The 21,330-nt window shown below is 44.8% G+C and overlaps 2 protein-coding genes across 4 annotated transcripts in view; one reads left to right on the top strand and one right to left on the bottom strand.

Annotated features, from left to right (window-relative positions):
- Positions 1-21,330, top strand: part of LOC119647734 (peroxidasin) — a 215,687-nt gene that overhangs the window by 97,495 nt on the left and 96,862 nt on the right. For all 3 annotated transcript variants that reach the window (XM_038048843.1, XM_038048841.1, XM_038048842.1), the window contains exon 3: positions 5,526-5,741. In XM_038048843.1, coding sequence (XP_037904771.1) covers positions 5,526-5,741 — 216 coding nt within the window. The remainder of the gene's footprint in view (positions 1-5,525; positions 5,742-21,330) is intronic.
- Positions 11,064-12,285, bottom strand: LOC119647736. The gene is made up of 4 exons (XM_038048846.1): positions 11,965-12,285; positions 11,442-11,573; positions 11,252-11,389; positions 11,064-11,189 (listed from the first exon to the last, which is right to left on the bottom strand). Exons 1-4 carry the CDS (start codon positions 12,242-12,244, stop codon positions 11,167-11,169), a joined length of 573 nt encoding a protein of 190 aa, XP_037904774.1. The 5' UTR covers positions 12,245-12,285; the 3' UTR covers positions 11,064-11,166.

Here is a 21,330-nt window from a genome sequence, read left to right as displayed (position 1 = left end):
CGGTTGTGATTTTTGAACCTAGATAGGGGAAATTATCAACAGTCCCCAAGCTGTAGTCTCCTATCTTTATTTTTCCCGTTTGACTAGTGCGATTTGATGTTGTTGGTTGGTTGGTTTTTGGTGCTGACGTTACCTCCACATATTTTGCCTTCCTTCATTGATGTGCAGCCCAAGATCTCGCGCCGCCTGCTCAATCTAGATGAAGGCAGTTTCCAGTCCAATGATGTCGATATCGTCAGCATAGCCTAGTAGTTGGATGGACTTAAAGAGGATCGTACCCCTTGCATTTACCTCAGCATCACGGATCACTTTCTCGAGGGCCAGGTTAAAGAGGACGCATGATAGAACATCCTCTTGTCGTAGACGGTTGTTGATGTTGAATGGTCTTGAGAGGGATCCTGCTGCTTTTATGTGATTTCGCATGTTGGTCAGGGTCAGCCTAGTGAGTCTTATCAATTTCATTAGAATACCGAATTCTCTCATGGCTGTGTACAGTTTTATCCTGGCTATGCTGTCATAGGCGACTTTAAAGTCGATGAAAAGATGATGCAACTGATGGAGGTGGAGAGGGTTTGGTAGTAGAGCTGTTGGTGTTGGTTTAGCAGGCGTTTCCCAAGTTTTATGCTCCATCGTGGGTACCAATCCAAGTTTCGCCTGAGACCTATACTACCCTTTGACCGCCAGAAATGCTTTTGTTGTTGTAAATATTAGAGGGCTAGCGCAATATCTTCTCTTCATGTGAGAGACATGAAACCTTTCTATTTGGAGCTATCTGCGCAGAAAATGAATACGAAAATTATGAGGGGTGTTATCTGCTATTTATAGCAAAATAGCTTTAGGATTGCTCTATTTTGGGATAAGGGAGAGAGACTTGCAGGCAATGTTTGCACAGTTCAGTACCCCGAAATATGGGATACATAGGAAACACAGGAGTTCATTATCGCCACTAGGTTGGTGACTTTCTTGAAGTGGCAATGGATCATGGATTTTATGGGAAAGGGCGGCGGTGTCCCATATCCTTTCCGATCCATCCTCGTGTTGTTTCGTATTTTTCGGAACTAGGGGACAATTTCCAAAAGGTAAAATATCACTAAGGCTTGTCCAAATAGGAACTAGACAAGCTTCATCAAGAGAAATATTTTTTGAGGAAGTATAAAGGATCAGATCATCCCCGTATTATAAGATTTTGATAGGATTATGGTTAGGACTCGGTTTAGTAAGGTCAGCGGTGATCCACGAAAATAAGGTAGCTGAAAGGACTGACCCTTGAGGGACGTTTGAAGGGCATATATATGGGGATGAACGATGTTGTTAAATGTTGACTTGAGGTTTCCACCCATCTTGCAGACGTGCAAAAGTGCGTATGGAAGTTAAGAAAAGAAGCGCGTGCTAGACAGGGTATTTAAGTAGATTAGCGAACTGGAAATGGGGAAGTGTATAATTATTGTACGCATCGATCATATACTTAATTATCCACTCGAAGTTCTTGGCCGAGGAAGGTAGGGTAAATGTAGGCTTGTTTTATTGAGGTTATGAGGGTTTTCGTTTTCTTAGCGATGGAAGCAATCTTTCAACCGGACGGGAAGTGGCCGTTGAGGAGACAGTGGTTAATAATTGAGGAAAGGAAGGTGGAAATGCTTGGAGGACCTATTTTAAGGCAGCTATAAAGATATTCCGCAATACGATAGTCGATGAGGTGATTGAGAATCCATGGGGGTTTATTACCTGGGAAATCGGCGCTCAGGGGAAACCGTGCTCACTTAGTGCCGAACAGATAACCCTTCTTGTGACAGCACTAACAGCGACTGTTTTTAAATTGACGGAGACATTCGATGCTTTGCGTTCGAGAAGTAGGACTAGATCACGGTCGACAAATGCCATAGCATACCTGGCGCTGGCAGTTCGCGGGAAAAACTACGAAATGTACCAGCCGTTACACTGTTTCAAAAACTAGATTCGCCCGGAATTCTCGCGAAGGCTATCTGAAATATAGCACCACGTTGCCTGACGAATTACCCCTGGAGCTACTGCCTAATAGATACAGGTGATGAAGTCTCGTTTTCTCCCATATCCCGGAATCATAAAGTAACGCCGCAAACCTTAAAACTCGCAACAGCAGATTCATTGCTTTTCCACATATGTGATTATAGGCAGGAAAATATAAGTCTAGGACTTTGATGATCATTTTTTTGACACTCTCTTATCGCGGATATCAGCACTCCTATCTTAGGTGCAAACTTAGTGTACCACTATGGATTGCTAACGAAATACGTAACAGATTCCTCACTGACCCCATAACCTCCATATGGTCATCAGGACCTAGACGCCCAAAACCTCTTTTATCGTTTTTGAAGATGTTGCCAACTCATGTATTCTGTGCAGTTTCTCTAAGCCAGTTAAGGATGTTATTCAGCACCATCCCAACACTACTGGCTTCCCTATATTTTCTAAGCTGCGTCCGTTACCGCAGAAACACGCAGTTGCGCGGAAAGAGTTCATGCTACTTCTCAAGGAAGGTTTTGTGAATCTTCAGACAGTAGTTGGTCGCCACTTCACAGTGTTTTAGGGACCCAGTGGCGAATGACGACCTCTTGGCGATTATAATCGTCTAAATGCTCGGACAATTCCAGACCAATACTTCAATCCCTTTAACCACGACTTTGAGCACTCTATCGCAAACTGCCGTAATTTCTCAACCTTAGACTAAGTCAAGGCATATCGCCAAATCCCTGTAGCTTCCGAAGGCCTCCTAAAACGGCAATATGCACAACTTTCGGACTCTTCAAATTCACTTGGGTGGCCTTTGGATAGTGCAATGCGACGCAAATCTCTTAGAGATTCATTCACTCTGCGCTACGAAACCTCGACTTTTATCTCGTCTACTTCGATGATGTTTTCATGACGTGCTTCTCTTAGTTCTGGCGTTGAGAGTGCATTTTTCAGTGTCTGCTCGGGGCCGGTCTAGTATTCAACGTTGATAAATAGAAGCTTTTCTAACCGCAGGTGAAGTTCCTCAGCCGCCTGATTACCCCCGTCATCAGTCAAAGTACAAGCGGTTTCAAGCTTCGCGCTTCAGGGAGCAGTTCCGAATCTGAAAATGTTGTAGCACATGTTAAACTTCCATTGTTGTATCTTACCCAAAACCATCAATTGATCCTTAACTAACATGATTGCGTAGTCCCCAGAGGCTACCCAAGAATTCACAAACCACAAAGCAACAGCTGGTTGAAAATACACTTTTCCTCAAGAAGACCCACCCCTAACAATATCCGTCAATGCTTCCGACATTGCCATACGTGCTGCCTTTCTTCGAAAGGTGAATCAAATCTGGCAACCATTTCCTTTCCTTTCCTTCCTTCCTTTCTTAGCAACTGAACCCCAATCAACGGAACTACTGTACATACGATCACAAAAAAATACTTCCAGTATTCACCTCAAGGCCATTCACAGTGTTAGTGGTCCATAAGAAGCCCCATTCAGTTCAATTCCGCCGCATCTGGAAAGAATACCTTAATTGCGAATAGTTTGTCACGTGCTCCAGAAGTCAAGATATCCACCACCATCTATTTTCCGGTAATCGCAGAGGCGCTGGAGACGCAACTCCTAAGAGCTTCCGGACCAACTCCTAATACAAATTTAGGGAATTTTTTATCTTTTTATCTTCGGGGAAAGGTTCAGTATATACTGCTAGACCTCAGATAAGTGACCAAGGCCATATATTCCGGCCGGTTCCCACGAAGAAGTATTTCAACCGTTCATGATGTAGCGCACTCAGGCATCCGGATCGGTTAGTGACCGCAAAGTATTTCCGGCTGTCCATGAACAAGGACATTAATTCTTGGGTCAGACAGAGCATTTGTATCCAAGAAGTGCAAAACTACAAAACATTAGATGAAAAAGTTCGGGCGTGTTTCCCCGGTCCGTAAAGCACTTCTCGAGAGTCACACGGTTTCAGGTATTACCTCACAATCATCGAAGGTTAACGTGGTGGGCTGAAATGATACCTTTTAAAAACATTACTAGACAATCTTGTGCCGAGGTCCTCTGTCGAAAGTGGATTCCTCGTTTCGGTGTTCCGGCAATGATTCTCATTGGTCAGGGAATGCAGTTCGATTCCTCCCTTTTTTCGTAGTTAGGCAAACTCGTCGATTTCATAAACTGCCGAACAACCGTCTACCACCCGCAGTCCAATGCTGGTAAAAGGATACAGAACGCTGAAAGAAGCTATTATGGCCCAAGACGATCTTTCTTGTCCACAAGTCCTGCTATTACTTGGCGCCCGGAGAGCCTGCCTTAAGCCACTATCACCCGTCAACTAGACTACGCAGAAAAAATTGCCCAGGAATCTCGAATTCTGCACACACATCCTAATTAGGACGGACGTCTCTCGCTGCAGCTACGTTACGAGGTGGTCCTCGATCAATGTCCACACCAAGTTGGTTCAAAAAAGTCTCAATGGCCTGATTACAGCCTTTCTTCCTGGAAGAATGTAGCTAAAAAGATGGGTGCATAGCGCATCCACTTTGGCTTGCGGCATCCAAGCTGGATGGAGCCATACGTTTGGTTCCTCGCTGAAATTCTTTTGCTGGTGTGGAGCATTGTGATGAAAAGGGGCCCAAAGGAGACTACAATCAGAGTCCCGCCGTGACGGGCACAATGGTACTGGTTTATACCCATTGCAGGTTCAGCATTCATAACAGTGGATGCGAGGCCTATCTAACACCTTTGTCGCAACTACGGGAGTACGACGGCTGAGTTGTGCAGCGCAACTCGCGCTTGAGCCCAAAAGCAGCTCTTCTTGCAACCACAACCACCATGAAACTCCTGCAAAGTACCGAGCCGATAGCACATTCCCCAGGAATTTTCTCGGAGAAAATCCCGGTTCCTATGATACTAGATAACCTCTTGCGAGGCTTCGTGCCAACAGCCACTTCAGATAAGTCCTATCGCAGACTAGGGTCTGATTGGCTCCTCGGGTGCGTGGGGATGCCCCATGATATACAGTGAAACAATTAATGCGCTTCGTTCCTAGAAGCACCTAGGTGAGGTTCTATATTTCCACGAAATAAATAAAGGCATATTCATCCGTTATGCACTACAGAACTACATAATTTATCATCGCAAATGATGTCCATGACCCCTTTTAACTTTCCTCCGCTGGTGTTGTGAACACCTTTCAGTGCAATATTCCAAATGGCCGATGATATATTGTTGCTAGGCATCAGGGCGGGCATGCAACCCTTAGCTATTACATTTTTAAATACCTCCATGTGAACCACACATGCGACAATACTTCTAGTAACCACATTCATCCATTATATAGTTTCAACTTCCACCCGGACACCACTCAGCATCCCATTCCACCCACGAAATAGGTTTCCAAGTTGCTTTACAATTCACTAATGACTTCTATCATTTGACTTTATCATCAAAAAGCTTTCACATTACTCACAGCGGGTTTTCTTATCCTAAGACCGTCGCTCTACTTCTTATCCTAATCTAGATGTTCTCTACTATCTTTTCAGAGATTTACGATTCAATCAGATTCGAGCACTACCAACTAATGCTTTTGCCGGTTTTCCAAATCTCAGTACGATTTTCCTAAGTGAAAATAGGATCGGAATAATCCATGATGACGCTTTCGCGGGGTTGTCCCACCTTCGCAACCTCTACTTGAACGACAACAGAATCAGCAAGATCTCGGCGGATGCATTCCGAGGATTGCCACAGTTACAAAATTTGTAAGTATCATTTTCCATTGTATCTACACATTTCCATCCAATCTTTTTGCTCCAAATACATTTCGTCGAATGAAAAGCTGAATGCATGGCAGATAAGCGTGGGAAATGTATTCAATTAAAGTTTCTTAGAGTGAAGGGAAAAAGTCGGATTGGAGTCCTTGTTGACGATAATCACCTGCGCTACTTGTACTAGGGAGACGGCAAGGAAGATTGAATTGAAAGAAAGTTTCGTTGAATTGTTAGTTGTAGTTTATTTTATGCATTCATTTTAATAGTAAGAAGGACGACTTTTTGTAAGGCTTCAAACTTTTTTAATTTTGATATGGTGATGGGGCTGAAAAAGGGAGTGGACTTACATTTAAATCATGATTCTTGTACAAATTAAAAAATAACTTGTCTGAGAACGAAAACTACATACTATATTGGTTGTCCGAAAAGTTTCGACCGACAAGATGAAGAAAGAGTAAGTAAATCTGATTTCAATTTGTTATTTTGCTACAAGACCTCGCCCAAATAAGATCGATAACTTGTCAACCCTCTACAAATTATAACATATGTGACTCGCGAAATGTGCAACAATAATCACCTCTATGTCATCGGCGTAACCCACGATTTTGGCCTCGCTAGCAGCTGGAACCTTGAGGATATCGTTATTCATGATGTCCCATAATAGTGGTCCCAGCACAGATCCCTGCATAGACAATGTTTGTGTCGTACTAAAGTCTTCTTCCTGTTAGGCACCTGTCAACAAGTTCAGCTAAATAACTGGGTACACCAATTGGCATCAACCCTTTTTGACAAGAACATCAGCTTTTGGTATTTCCATACCTCAGGGAAGGTCCCATTCACCAAGCCTACTTCCATCAACTCCACAAATATGTCCGACCTCGTCTTAATAACCACCTTAAGGGCTTTGTTAGGTATAATGTCGGGGCCCGGCACTGCAAATCCCCAGTACTTCTTCCGTCACTACTGGAGATATTACAATCACATGGTCTTGGAGACTGTTGCTGGGCTTATCCTCCTGAGGAAGTAAACCTGGAAAAATTTTCGGGACATGTAATTTGGGGAGCTGCCTGACCTTTGAATCTCCCCACTGCAGCCTAGTGGGTGTTTCTCCATGGGTTTATATCCGGTTTTGCACAATGTTGTTTGGAGCAGTCCTTCTTACTTCACTGTACACGCGGCTTCACCTCCTAGTCAATGTTAGTCATTGCTCTCTGAGCCGCTCATTTGGCCCGTTGACAGGCCGACCAAAGATCAGACAGGTCACTTTTCTACCAGCATTTAGGCCTTTTACTCGGTATAGATAAGCTGCATGCGTCGCAATGCACTTCGCGATATAGAAGGCTCTCTCCGAAGATATGCCCGGGATAGCCTCCTGGTCAGACCACACATATAACTAGTCTTCAACTTAATTCGAACCGTTTGCTAAGAGATGCCGTAACTTAATTATTATTCCATCAAACCATCAATGAAGAACGCTACCGAACATAATTAATCCATTTGAAGAGAGCAATAGTCGAAAAACGACCGGAATATGCAACCAGACATGAGACCATAATTTTCCACTCGGCTTCCTATGGCGGCACCAGTCAAACACTATTTGGAAAATAGTGGCTTGGAAGTTTTGGTTCACCCGCCCAAACCTTGCCCCATCCGACTATCATTTATTTCCATCGATGTATAATAGAACGCCCTCGCTGGCATATGGTTCACATCAGAACAGGATATCAAAAATTGGCTTGATTCATTCTTGGCCGCCAAGCCGACATATCGTGAGCTACTAAAGGACTAATAAAAGCCAAATCCACAACCGAACCAGGCCCTTCTTTGCGGTAAGTATTAACCTGACCATCGCTAGCCCATATGATGTCCAACTATGCGAAATTCTACTTGCATTTGTCAGTATGCTTCCCCCGAATTATCTGCAATGACTTTTGATCTCCGCCCTTTTGCACTCAAGGTCAACCTGCTCAACATGTTCCCGAAACCAATCAATGTCACGCTTGGAGGAATATAGCAACCATAAACTTGTATGGAACTGCTAGAAGAATAAGTCAACAGGAGCACGTATTGCTTCAACAAGCCTAATTCGAATGAGTTTTCTAAGTACTCTTCCGGTCGTGTCAAGCTTATAAAGCGGGCTTAGAATCGCCTTTCATCTTACTGATCAGTCCAAATCTCGCCACCTTCCAACGAGAAGAGAAAATGTCCTCTTTCAGGCAAGAAGTGAACGCGCCGGGCAGTACGCCTAGCCGATGTTGGTTTACCAGCTTGTATACCTCTGCCGAGATAACATCGTGTCCTGGCGCCTTTTTATTTATGTAACTCTTTTGTAGAGGAAAGTAGGCAGTTCTCGTCGCCCTCACCACTGCCGTCATCATCCAGAGAATAGTGCCCGTACTATGCGGTCAATCTTCTCGACCTTGAGTGAACAGAATTTATGCAGAGCCCCGTGTTTGTAGGTTTCCAGTTTGTATAACTGGTCCTCACGAGTCCTCATTCACTTCGTCGACCAGGTACTACCAGCAGCCAGTTCTGCTCCTGTATATTGCGCTGCAAAGTCCCTTTTTGGTTGTTCTGTACCCTGCCATTATGGCACTCTATTATTATGGTCGTTTAAACATTGTGTCAGGCGGTGGAATTTGTGACACACCTTCCGGAGCTCTGCAATTTCCGCTGTCCACCAATACATCCTAGGAGTGAAAACTCGGAAGCCCTCGTTATCAGGTTCATAACTGAATTAACGACAGTGTCACTTTCACCACCACCACCTGTAGGAGTACCTGTAGCCCCATTTGATCCAAGAGTTTCAACAAACCTCCCGGTGCTCACCCTCGCAACGTTGCACGCACAGAAGGAACGACGGGTGGCGCATACCGAGAAGTTGTGTCAATCACTTTGAAAGCAATGTATCAATGGACGCCTGCCAAAAAATCTTCCAGAACTCGTCACCCGTCAACTAACGACCGCAGGGATTCTGAAGCGAGGATTGCGTCCGAACATTAGCGTAGATCCGCTTTTTAAAATTACTAGTCCTATTCTCGCCACCATTTCGGGAATTTGTTTTCCTCTGGAGTCTGGGTGAGGCATACCCCATTCAAGCGATGAAATCACCCCCGACCAGGATTCGCCTCTCTGTGCCCAAGCTAGCGTCCTCCAGAGCATCAAGTTTGTGTCTAAAGTTCGGCATCATCTGTATGATAGACAAAAAGAAACTTACCCTTAAACATCGAATTCAAACAAAGCGGTCGTCCCTTTAGTCTTGGGCAAGAACTTTAAGGTGGGTATTATCCCGAACCCCGATGGTAGCGATACCTGATATATCGTGGTACCATGAAACTGGGTCCTTATTTCGAACTGCACCAGCAAATCAGAAGCTGTTACATTCCGGTGCATTGTGATCTTGGGAATGTGGATGATATTAACTGCGTCCTGGCTCTCGCAGTGTGCGCAAAGTTCTCAGTAGACACGCTACGATCTTTGGATAGAACGAAACCCTCCTTTATATTTCAGGTGTTTGCTTTGACCTACCTGGCTGCATCTGCGGCATGTTGCCCTCCTGTCAGGCCCTTCGCAAGTTATAGACGTGTGGCTATAATCTACATATTACCCAACCAATTTTGATTTTCCCGCTATTAAGAACCGAAGGGACGGGTGGGTCGTCTCAAAAGTATTTTGGCAGAACAGTAGAGAAGGAGTGCAGGGATCTGAGGAATTCGTGCGGTAAGCTGAACTGAAGCCCACTTCAGACAACCGCGAACGATGACACATAAGTGCGGTTGATGCGCTATACCCCACCAAGGGTAAATGGCAAACACATATATAGGACAGGCAAACAACAGACGACCAAAACCACGATCGGTTCACCGACAAGACTGACACCCTAACCTTCCCTGATAATAAAGATAGAAAGAAACTTTTAACTATTTTACTATTTTTAACTTTTATGCACAACGTTATAGAATATGGGCCTCAATAATGACTCTGAGGAGCTTCTCGCATGATAATGTTCCGTTTGGCCTATCGTTCCTTAAGGACAACAGAAAGCTATTTAGGAGTACTCGAACTAACTAGCTAGCATTTAGTTCAATTCAAGTTTTGCGGCATTCTAGTCCAATAGACTAACTTGAAAATCTGTCGTCCATCTCCAACATCCAAAACTACTTGTGCGAGCTTCATCGCATTCCGCGGAAATTCCAGCTCCCAACGTTGTATGGTAGTAGTACCAATCCACGTTTCGCCCTGGGAGCTATACTACCTTTTAACCACCTGACCAAGAGAACATAGAAAGATTAAAATCGCCACAAAGGATGAAAGGAAGTAAGGGGAACAAAACGATTAGGACTTCAGATAATCTGTCAAAGTAATCCTCGCACAGCGAAGGGAAAATGTACAGGATATGATAAAGAGGCATACATTTGGCGAAATGACTCGTATGATGACCGAATCATAATTGGAGTAGGCAAAGATCATTTCCGCACGGAGAGGAGACTTAACAGCTATTAGGGCACCTCCGCCAGTTGTCGTGCGAACCGCAGTGCAGGAACTCGGAATCTAAAGTCCTGTCATCCAACCAGGTTTCAGAAATACAGATGGCGTGATGTTGGAATGTTAAGGCAGACAATTTGAAACCCAATAGCTTATTACTTAGTTTCCTTACATTTTGGTAAAACAGTGTAAAGTTGTGAAGAACATTTAAGTTCGGCGGGCGGCTTAGAAATTTTCTCGAAGCATGGTCCTGTGATAAGGCTTGACGAAGATCACTTGTGGCCAAAAGGAAGATTCAACGATAGCATCGAAGTCGTGGTGGTATGTCACTTTGAAGGAAGCTATCACTCCGTCATTAAAGCCATCTTGTCAGCTTCACACCTGGGAGAGGGGACTGAGTTGATTTGGCCTTGCTTCTGGTATAGACCAGATTTTTGCCGGAAGTGGTGGAATACGCTGGCCTTGATATGAACAGTTGTTTCGATGGCGAGGAAACGTTCAGCAGGGACCGCTGGAGTGACATGAGATCGGAAAGTCCGCAGGTGTGCCCTGCGATTCAACGATGGCACTAATGCGTCGACAGTAGGACAATCGTCAGAACTGCGTAGCGTATCCGATGCTGAGTAGAGAACATGTCCTTCGGATGGAAGGCGATTGTTGGCTTACGGATGTCATCGGGCTGATACGATCTTTTATAAATGGACTGGAACATTGCGTAGCATATAGAGGCGGGGGATTTGTCGACCAAAATAATATCTTGGTAGTCACCATACGCTTGATGCCATTTGATGTTGTTGGCCAACTTCTTATGTTTAAAAAATACATCTATTGAAATTTATTTTATTTATTCGCAGCATTGAAATTTACTTCACATTATGTCCTTTTGCTCTGCGATGAGAGTCTAGTTTAGTGTGGACCTATTTTGCGTCTACTAGCAGTAGAGATATGTGTGTACTGAAAAAAGATTGGGAGGAAAAAATCATAAATATTTCTAAAACATGTTTTTGATGTACAACCGTCATCTTCGTTGCAATTGTAAAACCATCGACCCTCGCTCAGATTGTTAAGGCACAGTGATTTCATGTCCAAATCTGGGGCATCCGTTCTCAAAAGTGGGTCTACAACACCAGGAATAGCGACCGATAGCTCTCCGTCTAATATGGAAAAAGTGATCATCGATTTTAAATCACAAATTATCTGCATTACTGTATTTTTGGCGCACTTCTATGGGGGTTGGCCAAAGGGGTGAAAGTATTCCAGTCCTATTGCTGTACATTCCTGCTTTGTTCCCAGTCGCGTTTTGAATTTGAGAGAATGTGTTACTACTGCCACCCACAACTGAAAAATTAATTTCCTTTAGAGCTAAAAAAAAATATCTTTTCTGATGCTTGTAATATCTTTCCTAATATTAATAAAATCTCGCAGCTTTTTCCCCTACAAAATATCTATTTTATGAAAATAACTATTTTGCAGGTACACAAGTATATGTGGACGTAATTCGGGAGCCAGTTACTCTCTTGTTCAGTACTGGTAGCCAAAATACTAAGGAAGGGAATAAACAGTTCCCGAAATATGGCTCTACATGAAATAACTATTTTTGTAGGAGGTTTCAGTTGCTTTTCAAAGTAACTTCTCCATAACAATTTATAAAGGTCTTTTGAATTTCGAAATCTGTAGGGTGTTTACACTGTGCACAATTAATATAAAAATATGAAATCCATTTATTTACCAATTGTATACAGGACCATTTCTGCATCTCGTCCATTAGAAAGTTTAATGCTAGCATCACTGGCGGTCATCACGTAAAACTTTAGATACAATTTGTATTCACTAGATTGGTTGTTTTTAAATACATCAATGGGAAAAAAATGTTCACAATGGTCCGAGTTTGTCACAAGTTCCTTGCAAGTTGCCAATTTCCACAATGGAACTGAAGAACGCGCGTTAGATGTTGCACTCGATAATGAATTTACGAGAAACGTAAGACAAATCACCTTCCAAACAATCATCTTCTACTTTTTAGTCACTTGGTCGAGATATGACTGTCTTATGATCGCTAGCAAAGTATTTATACTGAAACGTTTCCAAGATTAAGATTTTTACTAGCTTGCGAGCATGCGCATTTGACCTTTTCATAGACAAAGTTCTGATTGAAGCTTGCACGTCTTAGATAATTAATAGTTAATTAGAATGGATGACGTGATGCATATTGTCAACCCTGGTGTTATCTGCCTTTATAGCGCCTCATTCCTGGAAAAGATGGCTTGAGTGAAAGGAATCTAGGAATTCAGCCAAACATAAACTAACGCAGTGTATATCAAGCCTCAGCCTATTTTGTAAAGAATTGACCTTCCAACGAATGTCAGGAAACTTTCCTTTTTGCGTTCTTGCATTTTTTTTGTTTCATGTAGGCAGGTGAAATGCATTTACGCACACAGTGTAGAACTCCTGTCTCATACAGACTATCGGCTAAAACACGCCCTGGAATGTCTAGGACTCTGACTCGGAACAGTTTAACACATTACCTCAGGCCAGGTCTATTCAGTATAGGAGCAAAACCCCGTGGATTCAGTGAGCCGCAGCTATCCTGGCATTTCTCCTATCCATCTCCCTCTTTTCCACGGTCTGCAGCATGGCCTCGATTATGGTGTCCGATTGTGTGCAGGTAAGATTAAAAATACCCATGTCCGCTGGGCAGCTGGGTTAGGAATAGTCAACCTCACCGTACTTTCGTTTGAATTCTGGCTGCACGTCTTTGATGAGATGCATGGCCAACCAACTTCTTGATTCTGTTTCCCAAGATTGCTACCATGCGTAGAGAGTACGGTCACTCTCTTCACAAGTGGCAACTTCTTTATTTTCCTCGCCTTTCCTGAGGTATATAAGCCTCCGCTCGATAGCATGGCGAGCGATCGGAATAATTCCCGCCATCACCATTACAGCTGGCTCCGGAATGGTACGATAGGCGGACACAACTTGCGGAGCCCTTTTTTTCGTATTTGCGCTAGGCGCTTGCGGCACATTTCCTTACTGAAGTCGTCAACCCATACTTTGCAACCGTAAAGGGGAATGGCAACCACAAGCACCAATCGTCGACAGTGGCGACTGTGTGTGCCCCATCCAGGTTCATCGCCTGGACCAACCCTTCAATGGCATCAATTGTGTATCTCCCCGCTCTAAAATCTTATTGAGGTGGCGGGGAGGAAGATGGGGCGGCACCCCTATCGGCCAAACCAAAACCAATTGGCCGACGAGAACCTCCATAGTGGTTGCACCGGGAGACGCTATAATCACTTTGGTTTGCCGGCCGTGATTCATTAGGCGAATGCTCCAAAGGCCTAATCAGGGCGATCAGAGCCGAGTCTGCACGGGGACTCATCTGAAGTGGCAAATTGGTCGCGAAACCTTACCAAGGGTATACTGGTACCATGGACTACCCTGGACTCACATACTCCGGGTGAACTTCTGTTGTATCTGAGGACAGCTCGGTTATTTGCGGTTGGCCCCCCTAGTGTGAGTTTCATGGTGGTTGTGGTTATGCTCAAGCGAGAAGAGACCTTCGGGCCTCGACATGGTGTTGCGTATCAACACGGGTGCCGTACTCCATAGTTCGGGAGAGATTTAGGTAATTCTTGCATCCACCAATATGAATACTAAGCCATGCACTTGGTAAGACTGGTACCGTTGTTGCTTGTCTCAGCGGGGCTCTGATTGTGGTCACAAAATCAATCCGTGTCTGAAGAGGACCGTAGGATTAAGTCTCACGACAGGTGCCTACGTAAAACGCCAGGGGCTTCACTGTGTTTGTGAGTAGTCTCCCGCAGCACATATTGCGTCAAGCAGTCTTGACTTGATTTCTCAACCAGCTTCCCCGCTGTGTCTAATATACGGAGCGGACGCCATGCTGACGGCACCCCGGGGTCACATTTGCTGTTGCTTATCAGCACAAGTTTCGCAACCTTCCACCGAGGTGGAAAAGCACCTGCTGTGAAACATAGGTTGAATGCTGCAAGTCCGGTTTGTATTTACAAAAGAGTTTCAACACTTCGTTGGGAATACCATCCGTTTCTGGGGCTTTTTTCTTTAATGGACAGGACCGCCTCCTCTAGTTCCTTAACAGTCAAGATAGGGCATTCCTTAGTACTCACTCCTTCATCGGCAGCGTCAGTTCGAATTGCGTGGACAGGAAAAAAGCCTGCCTTTCTTCCATCTCCGTTGCTTCCATGGAATAGGGTCACCGATGGGCACCGAGCTTTTTTGGAAACCCAAGGCCCCATGGCTCTCTATTTACGTTCTTGATTAACTCCTGCCAACAGCATGCCTTCTACCTTTTCATTTCATGGCGGAGTTCCGTTTTCCCACTCTCATATTCTACGATTCCAAGCATCACCTCGTCTTGGTCCCTTCGCGCTGAGCAACCCGCCGAAATCCGAGACAGTTCCTTCGTAGGCTTGCAATTTCAGCCGTCTACCAGTACACGAGTAATTTCTTGGGACGCAGTTTCCTTTTGGGACCCGATACATTGCATACTGCCGTACTACGTTAAGGCTTATTGTTGAATGAACTAATGATTCAGTTGGAGTTCTTCTGTCTGCGCCTGGATTTTGTAGCTGATTTGCAATACCTATCTTCAGAGAGCTTCGACAAACTTTCCAACGTCGATTTTCCCGATGTTCTATCCGGTAGGTGTTTGCCGAGCAGCAGAACATTGGGAAGAGCTGTTTATCATTTCAAAGGAAATGTAATGATCACTGGCCGTGAAAAATTCCAGTACCTTCCATCGTTGAACCGCTGATGCTAAGGACTCCGTAGCAAAAGTTACGTTTCTCTCTCTCACAACAAAGCCTTTGGAATGCCGAAGTGCCACCGAAATTTATGCTAGGACAATAATTCCTGTCTTGGTGGCCATCCCTAAAATCTGTGAGCCTGAAAAATCTGGTTGAGGCATACCCCATTCGAGAACGTTTAAATCTCCTCTGACCAGAATTCTCCCTTCCCTGTTTCTAATCTCGTCCTCCAAGGCCGGGATCCTGTTCCGAAAAGCGGGCCTAGATTCATTCTGTGTGAGGAAAACACTGAAAAATGTGACTTCCGCACAACGATTTCACAACAATTTCCTCGACTCTCATCCAGATGCCAGCAATGCCAGATATATCAGCATACCAGAATGCTGAGCTCCTATCTTAGTACTGTTCTCTGAGAAGCAACAAGTCAGCTTTTCTTTCTTGCACCATCTGCTCCCTCAGGTCGTAAGCAGTTGCACTGCTATGCATGTTTGCTTACGCAATGTGGATTCTGGTGATTGATTTTTTCGCTTTCTGTAGTTCTTCTTTGAAGACTTGGCAACGCGCTGAACCGGAGACTTGAGCCATATCTTCTTTCTGCAGTCGACTTACAAGTCACAAGATGATAGTACCATTGTTCATTTAAGTAAGTTAGCCCGAACAAAACAAATACGTGTCTGCACGCTAAATGTTCGCACCCTAACTGGAAAGAACGAGGAACTCGCAAGGGCCCTTCGGAAAAGTCGCATTGATATCTGCGCTCTACAAGAAACCCAATAGTCTTGGGCCAAAAGCTGCGACATTGAACACAAACGCGGTAAAAACGGCTACAAACTTTTCTCAATACGGTGTTGGCATTGCCATATCAGGGGGTTTCTGTGATGTCATTAAAGAAGTCGAACAATTTGATGATCGGCTGATGAAGCTCACCATTATATCAGCTGATCGCACTATTTACTTCTTCACCGCGTACGCACCACAGACAGGTCGATCTGATGCCGAAAAAGATGCCTTCTGGCAACTTCTCGATGAAAAGACTTGTCATGTGCCGGCAACCTTAACGGTCATGTGTGTGAAAAGGCAGATGGTAACAGGTGCCATGGAGGAAAGGTTTGGAGCGCGTAATGAGGGCTGCGAGCGTATAATCGATTTTGCGGACACCCATGACCTTGTACTTATGAATACATTGTTCATCAAACGATTGTCTCATCTTCCTACATTTTATAGTGGGAATAGTAAAACGCAAATCTACTATATTCTCATAAGACGCCGCCATTTTACTACCGTCACTGATTGCAAAGCCGTTCCCTATGAGACCATCGCACCTCAACATCGACTGTTGATTGTCGTCCTGCGAATTAAACCACCGATAAAACAACGTAAGGGACGCACTGATGCGCCGATCTCACGTACGCGATTACCAACCATTACGAATGTAGAAGAATCCTGGAACCAAATGAAAAACACAATCCACAAGCCGGCCTCTGCTACCTTCGGGGTCACCAAGCCAGGTAAGCGGTAGATCAACCGAGATATTTGGCTTTGGAATGACGACGTTGAAATGAAGGTCCGTGAAAAGAACTCTATCACAAGTTTCTCGACGATAAAACGCTCGCCAATTGGCAGATTTATAAGAATGCCAACCGAGAAGCAAAGAAAGCGATCGCTGTCACCCGAGCGGACCATTATGTATCAAAACCGTTTCGTGTCTCTGTTGGTGTTCATCAAGAAAGCGCCCTCTCACCACTTCTCTTTGTTCTTGTTATGGACACCGTCACACGGGACATCCAACGTCAAGCGCCCCATACACAGCTTTATGCAGATTATGTTTTCCTAGCATATAATAGCAAAAATAATCTCGAGCAACTTGTCCAAAAATGGAATGATCGCTTCATGCAACACGGTCTCAGATTAAATCTGAATAAAACTGAATTTTTGACGACCGATCCCCATATGCAACGGGCACACTCATTGCCAGCGGCAGTGACCTGCCCAGAACTGAGCGATTGAAATACCTCAGGTCAACGCTATCAGCCAATGGAGAAATGCGTTATGAAATTGCTTCACGCATTAACGCAACCTGGATGAAGTGGCGTTCCACAACTGGTGTTCTTTGTGATCGACGTATCAACGAACGTCTCAAATTTAAAATTTACCGCAATGTCGTCCATCCTCTCGCTCTCTATGGTTCTGAGTGTTGGCCGACTATAAGAGACAATGAATTGCTTGCTGCGATAATGGAGACAAAGATGCTACGTTGGACTAGTGGCGTGACACGTTTTGATCACATCCGAAATGAGGATATCCGCGGCCGGTATGGAGTTGCATCTATCGTAGAAAAACTGCGAGAGAGGTGTCTTCGATGGTATGGTCACGTAATTCGCGCTAACGAGAATTCACTTGCCAAGATTGGTCTGGACGTCGAAGTCGATGGTAAACGACCAAAAGGCTGGCTAAAACAAGGGTGGCTTGATACGCTGGATGGGGATTTAAAAGCCTCGAGATTACATGCAGATCAGACATTTGATAGAGCCAAATGGCAAAACCGATCACGACCAGCTGACCCTGCTTTTGAACGGGACAAAGGGTGAAGAAAAAACGAGATGAAGGAATAATTAGTGTTTTTATCCATATACGAATGCAAAAATGTGCGGAGAAAGTTTCTCACATAACTTTATACCCGAAGCGCCGGCTTCCAGTATTTCGACTTGGAGTATCTTGTTGGGCAAGTGTCCCTTATGATCAAAAAATTAGAGACGATCGAAATTCGAAGACGTTTCAAGGACTAGTTGCATTTTCCACACTTGCAGTCATGCTTTAGTTTCACATGTATCTCACTGTCACGATTGATTCTGTCCCGACAGATAGTGCACGCGTTTGCACTATGTGTGTTTTTAAACTCGGCGAATTTCGCAGTGACTTTTGAGAAAGAACACCTATTATGCTTTGCAAAGTAGCCGGGTCGGAAGTCTACCAGTGAGCCAGTCACTTATGCCAAATTAGGAAGGTAGTTTGCTCCGTGATCGTAGCAGTATACGGTCGTTATTGTGACTCTCGAAAGCCTCTCGCGATCATTCTAAGGCTACAGACGTTATCCATAATCAAGGCCTACTTTTGAGCGGAAAGAATACCTTGTTGGTTTCGCCCAGCATAAGCTTGGTTCTTAGGTCTAGAGCCAAAAGTTTTGTTCTCCAGCCTGATCGCGAGATATTCTTCCTCTCGCCATAGCCAGCAACTGTTCGTCTGGGCTTATCGATACTTGTTTTACTTCGGCTGGCTTTACCGTCCTGAATTGTCTACTATGCAAATGCTTTTGAAGTTACTTCTTAGGAACCACTTTATTCTGCATTAGGTAGGCCCGAGGTTTGCTCGTTACCTGCTTAGCAAGATAACAATTCTTTCAATGCTCAACAATAGCCCTGCTCTCTGACAAAAGTATGCAGCATCAATATGCAGGTGGAAATGCTGGCTACTTTTAACAGCAACACGCTGGTATTGTAGTCAAAAGTAGCCGCTCGTTACCCATGTACAAAAAGTAAGTCCGTATTAATGACCACCATACGATCTGACTCCAACAAGTCAACAGGATGAAGCCTTATACACCTCGATGCTCATCCGGCCGAGACAAAGAGGGAAATCTGATTTCCGACAGAATGGGCATATTAGAGCGATGGGTTGAGTACTTTGATGAGCTACTGAACAACCAGAACATCGGCGAGTTGGAGGTCCCGCCAACTGAAGACGATGGACAAATACTGCCACCACCAAGCTTAGGAGAAACAGTCCGTGCAATTCATCGGCTAAAAAATCATAAGTCGCCAGGAGCCGATGGAATTACAGCCGAGTTGGTTAAATATGGAGGCGACCAGTTACACCAAGTGGTTCATCGACTTGTGCTCAAGCTATGGGACACCGAATCAATGCCTGACGATTGGCAACGAGGTATTATCTGTCTCATACATAAAAAGGGAAATATCACACAGTGCAGCAATTATAGAGGTATCACGTTTCTGAGTACCATCTATAAGATATTCTCCACTATCTTGCTAGACCGGATAGCCCCATACGCCCAGAACATCATTGGCCCATACCAAAGAGGCTTCACTCCAGGCAAATCAGCAACAGATCAGATTTTCTCTCTGCAGCAAGCGATGGAAAAACTGTTGGAATTTGGACAACAGTTGCACCATCTGTTCATCGACTTTAAAGCCGCCTATGATAGCATAGCCAGGGTAAAACTGTACACGCCCCAGAGTCGGTATCCCGACGAAATTAATAAGACTGACTAGGCTGACCCTGACCAATGTGCGAGGCCAGATAAAAGCAGCAAGATCACTCTCAAGACCATTCGACATCAACAACGGTCTACGACAAGGGGATGCCCTATCATGCGTTCTCTTTAACCTGGCCCTCGAGAAAGTGATCCGTGATGCTGAGGTGAATGCAAGAGGTACGATCCTCTTCAAGTCCACCCAACTACTGGCCTATGCTGACGATATCGACATCATGGGAAGAACGACCCGAGACGTACAAACTGCCTTCATCCAGATTGAGCAGGCGGCTCGCAATTTTTCTTGCTAAGAACCCAAGTTTCCGAGGAATACATGAGGACTGGCAAGATCATAGTCTTGTACAGTAAGAGCTTTGACCGTATGGTGAGACGTTTCGAGCGGAACAGTCTTTGTGAGCCGAAATAGGCTCTGTTGGCTGATAACAACCGTGCGCGGATTTCATCATCGTAGTTGTTATCGGTAGTGATTTTCGACCCTAGATAGGAGAAATTGTCAACGGTCTCAAAGTTGTATTCTCCTATCCTTATTCTTCTTCGTGTTTGTGTTTGACCAGTGTGTTTGATGTTATTGGTTGATTCGTCTTCGGTGCTGACGTTGCCACCATATATTTTGTCTTGCCTTCATTGATGTGCAGCCCAAGATCTCGCGCCGCCTGCTCGATCTGGATGAAAGCAGTTTGTACGTCTCGGGTCGTTCTTCCCATGATGTCGATATCGTCAGCATAGGCCAGTAGTTGGGTGGACTTGAAGAGGATCGTACCTCTTGCATTCACCTCAGCATCACGGATCACTTTCTCGAGGGCCAGGTTAAAGAGGACGCATGATAGGGCACCCCCTTGTCGTAGACCGTTGTTGATGTCGAATGGTCTTGAGAGTGATTCTGCTGCTTTTATCTGGCCTCGCACATTGGTCAGGGTCAGCTTTATTAATTTCGTCGGGATATCGAATTCTTTCATGGCCGTGTACAGTTTTACAATGGCTATGCTATCATAGGCGGCTTTAAAGTCGATGAACAGATGGTGCAACTGTTGTCCATATTCCAACAGTTTTTCCATCGCCTGCCGCAGAGAGAAAATCTGATCTGTTGCTGATTTGCCTGGAGTGAAGCCTCTTTGGTATGGGCCAATGATGTTCTGGGCGTATGGGGCTATCCGACCTAGCAAGATAGTGGAGAATATCTTATAGATGGTACTCAGAAACGTGATACCTCTATAATTGCTGCACTGTGTAATATCTCCCTTTTTATGTATGAGACAGATAATGCCTGTCGGAAATCAGATTTCCCTCTTTGTCTCGGCAGGATGAGCATCGGGGTGTATAAGGCTTCATCCTGCTGACTTGTTGGTAAAACTTCCGCGCCTGGTGCGGTTGCTCCCTGTACTTTTCTAGTTCACAGACTTGTTGGTTCTCCCAGGCTTCCTTTTCCCGTCTATGAAGTCGCTCCTCCGCTCGACGGAGTTCGTGATAAGTCTCTGCGCGTGCCCGCGTTCTTTGAGAATGCAACATTACTCGGTATGCTGCATTCTTCCGTTCCGTTGCTAGCTTACATTCATCGTCAAACCAGCCGTTCCGACTCCTTTTGCGGCTGGGGCCAAGTATATTTGTGGCCGTATCCATGATAACGTTCTTCAGGTGGTTCTGAAGATCATTTGTTGATGCTTCAGCTCCAGGTCCTCTGTTGACTGCGGTTATTGCGGCATCCATTTCCCTCTTATAGGTGTCGCGGAGGGTTGTGTTGTGGATGGCTTCAGTGTTCACTCTCACCTGATTGTCAGAGGGGATTCTAGGTGGTATTGTTATTCGAACTCGGAGCACCATGCCAACGAGATAGTGATCCGAGTCTATATTGGCCCCCCTATATGTTCTGACATTCACCAAGGCTGAGAGGTGGCAGCGTTCGATCAATACGTGGTCAATTTGGTTGAAAGTGGTCCCGTCTGGAGAGGCCCACGTATGTTTGTGGACCGCTTTCCGCGCAAACCAGGTACTTCCAACAACCATTTCGTGTGACCCTGCTAAT

The sequence above is a fragment of the Hermetia illucens genome, chromosome 2 (genome assembly GCF_905115235.1).
Source record: "Hermetia illucens chromosome 2, iHerIll2.2.curated.20191125, whole genome shotgun sequence".
Classification (NCBI taxonomy): Eukaryota; Metazoa; Arthropoda; class Insecta; order Diptera; family Stratiomyidae; genus Hermetia; species Hermetia illucens.
This window is presented reverse-complemented; position numbering and strand designations above follow the sequence as displayed.